The 11,614-nt window shown below is 40.5% G+C and overlaps 1 protein-coding gene across 2 annotated transcripts; it reads right to left on the bottom strand.

The window, feature by feature from the left end:
* Window positions 1-428: 428 nt before the first annotated feature.
* On the bottom strand, window positions 429-10,280 carry LOC136482902 (probable LRR receptor-like serine/threonine-protein kinase At1g05700). Of its 2 annotated transcripts, none has more exons than XM_066480058.1 (13): window positions 10,152-10,280; window positions 9,483-10,053; window positions 7,566-8,053; window positions 4,625-4,751; window positions 4,441-4,512; window positions 3,252-3,323; window positions 3,112-3,180; window positions 2,803-2,966; window positions 2,426-2,688; window positions 2,205-2,331; window positions 1,580-1,648; window positions 1,162-1,351; window positions 429-1,010 (listed from the first exon to the last, which is right to left on the bottom strand). In XM_066480058.1, the coding sequence occupies exons 1-13, from the start codon at window positions 10,222-10,224 to the stop codon at window positions 596-598; spliced, it is 2,700 nt and encodes an 899-aa protein (XP_066336155.1). In that variant the 5' UTR covers window positions 10,225-10,280; the 3' UTR covers window positions 429-595. The 2 variants fall into 2 exon arrangements, with proteins under 2 accessions (XP_066336155.1, XP_066336156.1); XM_066480059.1 differs by having other exon boundaries at window positions 2,426-2,679.
* Window positions 10,281-11,614: the final 1,334 nt, after the last annotated feature.

Raw genomic sequence — 11,614 nt, 5'->3', positions numbered from 1 at the left:
AAACAAAAAAAAAACAAGAAAGGAATTAACTGTGTTTTCGATTGATTGATCTAGCATACTTATAAACATTTAACAAAAGCCTGGAACGATTAAATATGGAACGACTAGATTTAAGCCTAATCACTAATTCGTGAGCTCCTTGATCTATGGGATGAGATAACTCCAATTTTATTTGTTGTTAACAGTTAACACCCCATGATCGAATCTAGTCTTGAGATCAGCAAGTAGATTAAAACATCCAAAAACCCTACAAAATATGAGAAAAGTATTCGTCGATATGTCGTTAAAACTGGTTGAAAACCTATTTGCTAAAATGAGGAGAATATGATACAGCATATATGGATTTTTTGTACCATAGTAAACTCATATGGAAAAAAACTTTCCAAGTAAAACCCAAAGAGAGTTATGTGAACAATAGTATGATTTAGTCGGTGTTTCATATCACCAACCCATGGATTTAGTGTCGCACATGGAGTTCGGACAGCTTATTACTCAGAGACTCAGAATTTATATAAAAAAAGACTCATTGTAGTAGACTTGTAGTTGCACAAAACCATCGACCAAGAACCAATCCTGGAACTAACTGGGAGCATCTTCATCTCGCCAATGGACGAAACGAGGATGACGGCATTACTTCTACTTCACTCCCTGGGTTTGTCGTGAGGCTACCCACACTGTCCATGTTGCGAGCTTCCTCCAACTCCAGGCTCTCCTTCAGCTGCAGCACAACGGCGGCCATCGTCGGCCTTTGAGCAGCAGAATCCGTTGTGCACATCATAGCAGTGTCGACTAGCTTCCACATGGAGTTGATGTCGAAGGCACCTCCGAGCTGTGCATCGGCAACGAGGCCGATGTCACCGTTAGTGGCGATCTCCTGTTTAACACGTTCAACAATGTGGCCATGGCGATGGTGTGGCACTAGTGGGGGCTCGCTTGTGGCTACCTCAAGCAGAACAACTCCGAAGCTGTACACATCGCTGCTCTCAGTGAACTTTCCAGTGTGGTAGTACCTGATCAAGAACAGCGACAAGAACGTTTAAGAAAAACAGAACAAACGCATGGAAAGGAAGAAGCCATGTTTGCATATATAAGCTACTCCATTAAAAGGTACGTTTACGAAAAATTTAACAATAGCATATATACATAGGGAAAACAACATACTGAGGGTCCATGTAACCAATTGTGCCAGCTGCAGTGACTGATATGTGAGTCTGAGTGTCGCTAATGTATGCTTTGGAAAGTCCAAAATCTGCTATTTTAGCTCGCAGATTTTGATCCAATAGAATGTTGCTGGACTTCACATCCCGGTGAACTATTGGCAGCTTGCAACCTGTGTGCAGATAGTCTAGGCCTACAAAAATTAAAATAAAATGATTACCATATGGGATATTTGCTTAAGGCCTTTGTTTGGCTGCACATCTATCCACTCCAATCCACATGGGTTGAAAGGTATTGGGGTGGATAATTATTTAATTTTTCATCCTAATACTCCCAACTCATATGGATTGGGTGGATTGTTGTGCAGCCAAACAAACCCAAGAAAATTCCAGTACATGTTCTTCTTGCTATTGTAGCATACCTTGTGCAGCTTCGAGCACTAATCGTACACGTGTCCCCCAGTCCAAGGTTTTAGCAGAACCATTTTCACCTTCAATATTTTTAACAGAACAGAACTGTTTAACAACTTCAAAAGACGTTTCCAATAAAGTTATGGAATGTTTCCTTTTCACGAAATTGTAGGAACTTTCTTTATCCTATTCCTTTTAATTAACCCTTACAAATCTAAATAAAACTGTGATCCTTAAGTATACATATTAGCTGATCATGTCTACATGCATGATGTGAAGTGTCATCCACATCTATTTGATCATGAAATGCACTGTGGTTGGAGGTAGTGTTTGAGGTAACTTAGTGTGCCTGGCAGTTTCTAAAAATCATCCCCAGTTGTTAAGAAGGATCATGAACAAGATAAACAACATGCAGGCACAAATTTCGTTACCATGCTGTCATTTAAAATTAGGTAGTTCAGAGGACATAGTACCCCCAAATTTTTATTTTTATTTTTCAGATACCAGGAATATACAAAAGGTGCTCAAGATGACCATCAGGTCCAAACAATGCATCAATTATATTCAGATGCAGTTTTGAATAATTCACATGATTGTCTTAATCAATACAAGTAGGTTTCAAATATATAGACAAACCTCTCAGACGATTAGAAAGACTGCCCTGAGACATATACTCATAAACCAGTCCTAAGTGATCTCCCTCGCAGCAGTAACCAATCAAAGACACTAGATTCCTGTGATGCACCTTTGTCAAGCTCTGAACCTAGATAGCAAAGAAGAGAAATTTATTAATTGTAAAAGTCAGACAGATTTATAGTGTGTGTTTTTATGGTGCCTAAAATTTTAATTTGTACTACCTCAGCTATAAATTCATCAATCCCATGTGATGATGACTCAGAACGCATCTTGACTGCAACTTCAGTATCATCTTCTAAACGGCCATAATACACAAGCCCAAAACCTCCTTTGCCTATGAACCATTTGAAATTGTTAGTGAACTTCTGTAGCTCTTTGTATGTGAAGCAGCGATTCTCAGTAGTAAGCATTAGGTTGTCCCTGTGCTTTTCTCTGCGTCCCGGAGCATTCGGTAGCTGTGGATCTCTTGCGAAGCCTGCACAAACTGCTGGTTGGATTAGCATTAGATATTTAACACAACGGTTAACTGGTCAAGTATTATATGAAACTGTAATAATACTATATTTTAGTATAGAAAAAAAGCAATAGGATCGCAAACCATTAGGTTTTGTTTTCTCTCGTCTCCAGATCAAATATAAAAGAAGTGCAGCCAATAGCAGCACAGGAACCACTACGGAAACAGCGATGATAGCTACTTTGTTTCTTGGCCCACTACTTGGTGGTGGAAGTGGATTGCTGCACGTATGACTGTCAGAATCATATCTGAAATTACATAAGACAATCAGATCCTGATATAACTTTGAGGAGAAGACGTCTGAAACTATAATTTAGTTTAAAGGTGGGTCATAGCAGGAGACACGATCTAAAATTCAGAAGGAAATGGAGACATTGAGGAGAAAATCAAAACCTGAAAATAAGTGATTCGGTGTAGTTTTTATATATGGAGTCAACATTTAGATCGTTGCAAGACAAATTTCTGTAGAAAACGAAGGGCTATTAGTAAAGTCCCAGGCTTCGGAATAACATGCAGCAAATATATCCACTTACAAAACTCGTAGGTGGGGCAAATTTGGTAAGGAATCAGGTATTGACCCACTCAAGTTGTTGTAAGACAAATCCCTGAAACATTTCAACTACCGTGAGCAAGCCTAAAAGTATATTGAATGTTGATGATTCAAACTGTAAATCAAGGGAATTGATGAAATATGCTTCAAACTATTATGCTGGAGGCATTAAAAGCAGAGTAATACGCTTCAAATATTGGAAAATATAAGAATGATTCAATTACTAAATTGGAAAAGATAATAGCACAATATGTGAAATCTAATTGTAACACCCTAGACTTCAAACGGCTTAGATTCACTCTTACCATTTACTACCTCAGTCCCAAAAAGAACCCAATTCTAGACTTGATCAAAATCAAGTTATCCTAATTTTGACTCAGTTTATAGAAAATATAGTATCAACATTTTGACTTCAAATAGGTATACCATGAAAATATGTTTCATTACATGTATCTATTTAGTTTGATAAATGTTAGAAAATTTTATATAAATTTAGTCAAACTTAACATGCTTTAACGTAGCACTATTCTATAATTGCATCTTTTTAGGATGGAGTGAGTATGATTTTGTTCTAGCTTGGTGGTATGGACCTTAGCAGCTAGAAACCTAGAACATGACCACGTTCCTTGTTTCGGTAACAACATTAATGTTCCCACGTTATAAAGTAATGCCCCAAATTCCTCATTTCTGGGGTATGGACTCTAAAAGCCTTATATGTTGGACTAAATACTAAAAGGGGAAAAGTTCAAAATACTACCCTCAAGTATGGCCTATGTCTAGATAACCATGTAAACTATCACTTGCCCCTCAATTATTTCAGTTGGTCCAATTTACCCCTCAATAAGAATTGTCTTTTTTATTTCTCCACATTCAAGTGGATTTTAAATTTCAAAGTTTGTGAGGGGATAGTTGGGGCCATAACTTATGTTTATAAAATATACTATAAACTTTTACCATTATTTTGATAGGTTAGGAAATATAATAAAAAATTAACACTAGAAATTCAATATTATATTAAACATAATGATACAAAATTCATAATATATATTTTTTAAAATAATTTATGATGTCCACTATCACCTCACAAATTTCAAAATTAAAATTTGACTTGAACATAGAGAAATAAAATCATGAAAGCAAAGCACACTAGTGTGTTATATATCTGCACTTACAAATTCTCTAGTGCCGTGAGAAGTGTGAAATTAATAGACACTGCACCATGCAAAGAGCTGTCGGAGAGATCACTGCATGAGGAATAATTTACATTGCAGCATAAATCAAATCACCAAAAATATACTACACCAAGAAACAGAAACTGCAATGTAGGACTTTCAAAATAGTGATTCAGATACTCACAGTGATGTAATCCTCATTGTGTCGCTGCATTTCACACCTTCCCAAGCATATTTGTACGGGAAACATGGATCACCCATCCAGTTTTTCTTTACTCCATACTCGATTTTGATAGCCATAATGGCGTCAACTAGCATATACAAAACATATGGTCAGGACTTCTTTTGGTAACTGTACCAGTTTAATCGCCCAGATCTACATGATTTCTCAAACCAATTACATATACAAGGGAGGAAAAGGAAATGACAATCAGTTCAAACTAGAATATTTGGCTAAGCATTTTAGATGTTCAGTGCAAAACTTTGAGTGACATTTGATCAAGCACGTTGGGAATAGGGTGAGCTGTGAACGCAAGGAATAGGGTGAGCTGTGGGCAGAAGGATTGGAGCTTCTAGTGTGCTTGTGCAGTCTAGGTGGCACTCAAATAGCTTGCAGTTGGTTCTATTGTTGAAGCCCTTAGAGCATCTTCAACGGTCTCTCAATAGCTCTTCGTATCCCCCTAAAATTGTCATATCAGGGGTAACATAACTTTTTTCTTGCTCCAGTCCCAATACATCTCTCCATAATATATATTTCTCACTTCCCCTCAAATAAAGAGTTTTTTTAGGGAACCCTCAAATAAAGAGTGAGTTGCATTTCCCCATATAGTATGGGCCCATCCCAACCATCAATTTTAAACTCTCTTTTCTCCACGGGCCTACGAGGCCCACCTTTCATATGGATTGGTGTTGGGAAGATATATTGGAGTATTGCTGTAGCAACTTTTCCAATATTTGAAAAATGATATTGGGCTACCATAATACCTACAAATTGTGGGGTAGATGATTGAAGGATTCCTAGAGATTCCCTTTTAAAGAAAGATGGGCTCATGTGGACCGAAGAATAATAGATGACTATAGTAGTGGGGACGACGGATTTCTAGAGGTCGATCCAATGCAAGTAAGGATTTTTCTTTGAAAAATTGGTTTGTAGAGATCATAGGATAATACATGTGAGAAGCACCAAAGAGTAACTCTAGGAGGCCCATCACTTAGGCCCTATCTTTTTTTTTTGAGGAACAGGAGACAAAAATGCAGCTCTAGCAGGACCCCTATGATCAATTCTCCCGTCAATCCCACACCCCAAGAGTCTATTTCTTCTATTTTCCTTGCCGCACCTGCATGGGCTCTTGCACGAGCCCTCCTCCAATGCATCACATCCCCTGTCCCTGCCAATTGAAATCGGGCTCCTGTTCCAATACTTCCATGGCCACCCTCTTATCCAAGATTTGCCCTCCCTAGCTATCTCTTCTACTACCTTCCCCACATCGAGCTGCCTCCATTTGAGCTCAGCATCTCTAGCTGAATCCACCATCGCCACACCTTCCTCGGTCGCCTCCATTGCTTGTGTGCCCTCCTAAGCGGTGATTCGCTTGAGATATGCCATAACGGGCCGTCGTCCCCACCCATATACCCTTTCCAGTGGCCCTTTGCCTGACTGACCACTCTAGCTGTCATCCTTGTTTCCATGGTTTCTCCATCCTCCCTCCACCCGAGCTACAACCTCCCTCGTTCCCTCTTGCCTAAGCTCGACCTCCCTGACGCGCCTTCCTATCCAAACCTGGCCTCTTTATCCACCTTCCTTCCTTAGCTAGACCTTCCTGGTGTCGTCTTGCCTGAGCTCGGTCTCTCGGCCACGCTCCTGGCCAAGCTTGCCCTCCTGGTATCATCATGCTTGAGCTCGACCAAGGTGAAATTTGTTTTGAATTTTGTCTACATGAATTGGATTGTTGATCTGATTGATGATTTGAGTAAATTTATCTTCATTTGCTATGTTAATTTGTATTGAATGTGGTTGATGATTGCGAGCAGTGCATTGGTATGCTGGGTACAATTTGGTAGATGGGATCTACCCTTTTTAGGCAACATATATAATAAAGAGCTATCAAAATCCACAAGGGAACAAGAAAGTTCATTTCAAAATAGCTCAAGAAGCTGTGAGGAAGGATGTGGAGAGAGGCTTTGGAGTTTTGCAATCTCGATTGCTATGATGAGGGGTCATGCTCGATTTTGGAACAAGGAGACCCTTTGGTACATAATGATAGCTACTATGATCATGCACAACATGATCATTGACGATGAGCGGGATAGGGAAGACGATGGTGGCTATGACTATATGACCACGATGGGGGTGGGGTGGAGTACCACAATAGCGTAATCCACTTGTGTTGTCAGAGTTCCTTAAGATCCATTGGGAGATTGAAGACAAGCAAGCACATGATATGCTTAGAGAGGATCTTGTCGAGCATCTTTGGTGCATTCATAGCTCTAAATAGTTTGATTGATCTGATGAACATTGTTTGTGAAACTTTGGTTGTGATGGGACTATGTTGGCCTTGAGATGACATTTTATTTGATTTTTTATTTTTTTTTTGAAATTGATTTAAATTGTTGTGTTTGAATTTGTGGACTTGAATTTTAGTCATTTTTATGAACTCATATATATTATATATATAATATAGTATGTGCCAAATAGATAGAATACATAGAGTAGGTGAGAAAAGAGATAATCAAAAAGTAAGATCCCTGACTTGGTGGAGCTGAGCCCAGAAATAGGACCATCAAAAGTAGAGGGAAATCGAAAGTAGGAGTCTTGATTCCAAGGCTCCTGTTCATGCTTTGTGAACTTGGATGGGCCGAGCTAGGCCACGTTAGGTTTCTCACGTTAATTAACACTAATAACTTTTAGATTCGTGCTATTTTGTTTTTGAAAGGAGTACCGAATTAATTAAGTTGGCAACATGATAAGCGATAGTAATTTTTTGTAGTACAAACACGTGCCGTAAATGATATATATGTTCATTTTGTGCAATAGTGACAATAAATTTAAGATGTATTTACATTTTATATTTGCGAGTGTATATATCATTTTGACGACGAAGGTACGTACGGTGAGATGGACTTACAATCTTGAGGAAATGTCGTGGGACCGTCGACTGGAATGACATTGTAGATCTCTAAGGCGTTGATCATGGGGGGCAGTTCGGAGAAAGGCGTTGCAGCTAGAGTGACGTTGTACGTGCCATCGGTCGACGTATAGGATCCATTGGTGTACCAGCAGGACGCAGCCAAGTACAAAGGGCTGTACGGCATGTAGCCCAGTCCGGAGCCAGCTTCGTCGTTGATGTAGATATCAAACTGCCGGGTCTGCGCGTCCTGAAAATCGGCAAAATGCAGGAACACCAAAAAAGATGAGAGCAGCTTTCTTCTTTCGTTCTGTGCCACAACAGTGAGCACGGTTCCATTGTTGGCTGGCTCAACGGCCGACTGGAGGATAGACGCGGGCACGGCAAATGCGTTCTCTGACTTGATGGGCTGTTTGGTCCAGTCAGCTTTCCGCGGGGAGTTAGCAAAAGACGGCGTCCACAAACGGTCATATGGATCATCAGGGTACCTTTAATGAAATTCCGAGGAAAAGAAGCAAGTCTGTCACTCAAAATCATATGGTATATATAGTCACAGGAAAGTATAGTAATCACTACCTAGAACACGCAATCACTGTCGGTTATGATGGAGCCAACAATATATCATTGTAGGTTCGTGGCTTCAACGACACTGCCGGTTGGAGCCACGAACCGGCAATGGTAGCCTATTTTGCGAAACAAATTCACAAATTTTTTATATGACATCGGATAAAGATAAAACTTTATATGAAAGTTGTAGAGTTTAAAGAGATCTAAAACTTTGTAATTGACAATTTTTTTGGTTTGAGATGGTTTACAAGTCCAAATATGCAATATACGTTCTCAGATCAGATTTGAGATGATTAACAATATCAAATAGAGATGAAGTCAACATCAAAGTTGTAGTATTCGACGATATATCAACAACTTTGCAATTAACAACTTTTTCATTTAAGATCACTTGAAGTGCCAAATATATGATATAAAGTTTAAAATTGTGTAGTTAAAAGAATAGCACCAACTATATCTAGCTTAGTTGGTATGTGCGCGTGAAGGGATGCTAACGTTGATGTTTCGAGTTCGAATCCTAAGAAACACATATTTTCTATTTTTTTACCGTTTATCATTGCCAGTTTAAGACTCGAGAGTGATGAGGCTGCCCTATCACTACCCATTGTCCACTGCTAGAGCCAAATCCGGCAGTGATAGAGGGTTCTCACCCAACAGTGATTATGAAATCTTGCATAGTGTCTAGTGTATAAATTTGGTTAAACTTTAGATAGTTACTAGAACATTATGTTTTTCTGGGATAGAGGGAGTATCTAATAAATGTGTGAGATTGATTATGATGGTACTCCCTCCATCCCACAAAGAATGTCACTCTCGCTTCTCGAGAAGTCAAATGTTTTAAATTTTGACCAAATATATATAAGAATATATTAATATTTATAATGCATAATTAGATAATCACTAAATATGTTTTAATAATAACATTATTTAGAGATATAAATGTTGCTAGTATTTTCTGAAAACGTGGTCAAAGTTCAGAAAGTTTGACTGGCACAAATCACATAACGTCATTCTTTTTGGGACGGAGGGAGTACAAAATGTACATATATGATTTTTTTCCTATATGTGTAACCTAAATATTTTTGAAAACTATTTACTATCATCAAAATTAGATAATAAGTAATTAAGAGCGAGACATTTAACACGAGCAGTTTAATTAGTTTACCCAACTACCCTCAGTAATTAAGAGCGAGACATTTAACGCGAGCAGTTTAATTATTTTACCCAACTACCCTCTTGAGTCCTCCTTCTCCAATATGCATCTTCTTTGTTTGAAATGGTAAGTCGTTCTGGCATTTTAGCTTTTATTAGAAAGTATCCAAACCCAATATATACGTTGTCGGTATGTACCTGGTGGTAAGGCTGGTAGAAAAAAGCCTTGTCCCCATGCTATGCCGATCATACATGGACATGATGAGGCCCGGCGTGACGGGCGGGTAGAGCCCGGCGCCGAGCTGTCTCAGCTCCAGCACGGACACGAACGGCGTGCCGCTGTCGATGTTGACCAGGCACACCGGCGCCCAGCCCGCCCACGCCATGAAGACCGCCTCGTAGACGACGTTATCGTCTAAGACACCCACGTCGGCGGTGACCCAGAAGTTGGCCCCCAGGTGCAGCTCAAACTTCAGCGACAAGCTGTTGTGGCCGTCGTAGTTGCCGTAATAAAACCGCGCCCGCACCAGGTACCTCGTGCCGGCGACGGTGGGGAGCGAGTAGCAGTTGCGCACGCCGGATGGGAAGCTCCTCAGGGTGTGGAGAGTCTTGGGCAACAACAAGCTCATCAGGTTGCTGTCGTACATGGTGATGTTGTGGTTCTCGCCGGTGTCGACGTAGGGGCCATCGGAGACGTAGACGATGCCGGTGGGGCTGTCCTTGTATCCGCTGAAGTTGGCTTCCAGGCCGCAGTCGATGCTTAAGAAGCCTGAACATTAGTGCACCAATGACCAATGGTTGACCATACTCCTACTATATTACTCCAATGACCAATCATAGATATATTATGCCTATAGAGTAACGCACCTGGCTGACTGACGGCTACACGAAAAGCTGGTGCTAATAATAGCACAAATAAAGCCACGAAGTCAATCGCCATTGAGGGTTTGATGAGACACGATGAGCAGCAACACAGCTCAACGTGCTTCCGGCGAGGTCTTGCAACAATGGCGGCTATGGCTCTGCCCCATATTTATATTATCGTTATTACAAGTGTCCATGTCAATCACTATAGAAAAGAAACTTCCCGTTTTGTCCTTACTTAAGAGGAACTCCTCCATTCAAATTTCATCAAAAATACTACGACTGGTCACAAATACTTGATTTTTTTGATTCTGTGCAGTATTTGATGGGTACCTTTGATTAGTAATATCCTATAGAATATATTTTTAAAATCTTTCAAGCACATAAAATTTTACATGCACCCAAACAAATGTACCTAGTACTAAAGTATAGAGCGTTCCTTAGTACAAAAAAAATTAGGAGATAATAGCTTTTATTTTCAAAGGCGACACTTATATCTGATCGTCTCTGTAAATAGTTTTAGGAGAATAGAGATATTAAGAGATAGCCATAAGATATGACAACTTCTGTAAATTGATTTATAGAGGCAAGCCTCTTAAAATGGCCACATCAATTGAAATAGCCTGCTCATTTATGTAGCGGTTCATAAAAAATCATAATTCCCTCAATTAACACTCCTAACCCTAAACCCCCCAACCCCACCCCCACTAGTTTCTCTCTCTTTTCTCTCCTGTGTGCGCTCGCTCTCTCTTCTCTCTCCAATCCAACCTCCAACATATCCAGTCAAGGATGGCAACCAAAGGCAACTCCCTCGAGGCATCGAGCCCAGCGTAGGCAGATTCGGCCCAGGGCGGTGCTAAGGCCCCTCCCAGCCGGCAGTAGTGCGCGTGTCCCCCTCCATCCTAGCCAGTCACATCCCACTATCGGGGGAGCAGATGCACCCCCAAATGTATCGTTAGGTTTAGTCCCATGTCAAAAATTGATGGTGACAGAGCATGACATATAAAGCGTGGTAACCCTCACCTATAAGGCTAGTCCTTTGGGTTGAGTTAGCCCCAATGCCCTAGTATGTTGTGGGTTTCGATGGACTTGGAACTAGGAGTCGTCGGCTCATGGGTATAGCGAGTTGGGCCAGATTTGCTGCATATTCCAACAAATTGTATTAAAGCCCATGGTCGAAAAACCTGAAAATTTTGAGGGGTTACATGATGACGGGGGAGCCCTTCAACGTCTCAGAGGTCACACGGGTTGTGTGTGAGATGGAGCCCTTGTCAACGCTTTCTTCCTTTAGTAGCTAGAGGACAAACATCAGATCAACAGCTCCAAGGGCGCCGGAGTGGGCATGATGAGCTCGGTAGCTGCTTCACAGTGAGCTCGCCAGCGGTTACACAATGAGCTTGACCGTGACTACATGGTAAGTTGATTTTTTAGTATTTAGTACTTTTAGAGGTGGGTGACCAAACACA

Source organism: Miscanthus floridulus, chromosome 9, assembly GCF_019320115.1.
Source record: "Miscanthus floridulus cultivar M001 chromosome 9, ASM1932011v1, whole genome shotgun sequence".
Lineage (NCBI taxonomy): Eukaryota > Viridiplantae > Streptophyta > Magnoliopsida > Poales > Poaceae > Miscanthus > Miscanthus floridulus.
This window is presented reverse-complemented; position numbering and strand designations above follow the sequence as displayed.

Excerpts from the sequence above, each read along its gene's own strand:
- LOC136482902 (XM_066480058.1), bottom strand. The coding sequence starts at position 10,224 with ATGGCGATTGACTTCGTGGCTTTATTTGTGCTATTATTAGCACCAGCT. Across the intron at positions 8,054-9,482 it reads TCTACCAGCCTTACCACCAG|GTACCCTGATGATCCATATG; the intron begins GTACATACCGAC and ends ATTTCATTAAAG. Across the intron at positions 1,011-1,161 it reads ATTGGTTACATGGACCCTCA|GTACTACCACACTGGAAAGT; the intron begins GTATGTTGTTTT and ends GTTCTTGATCAG.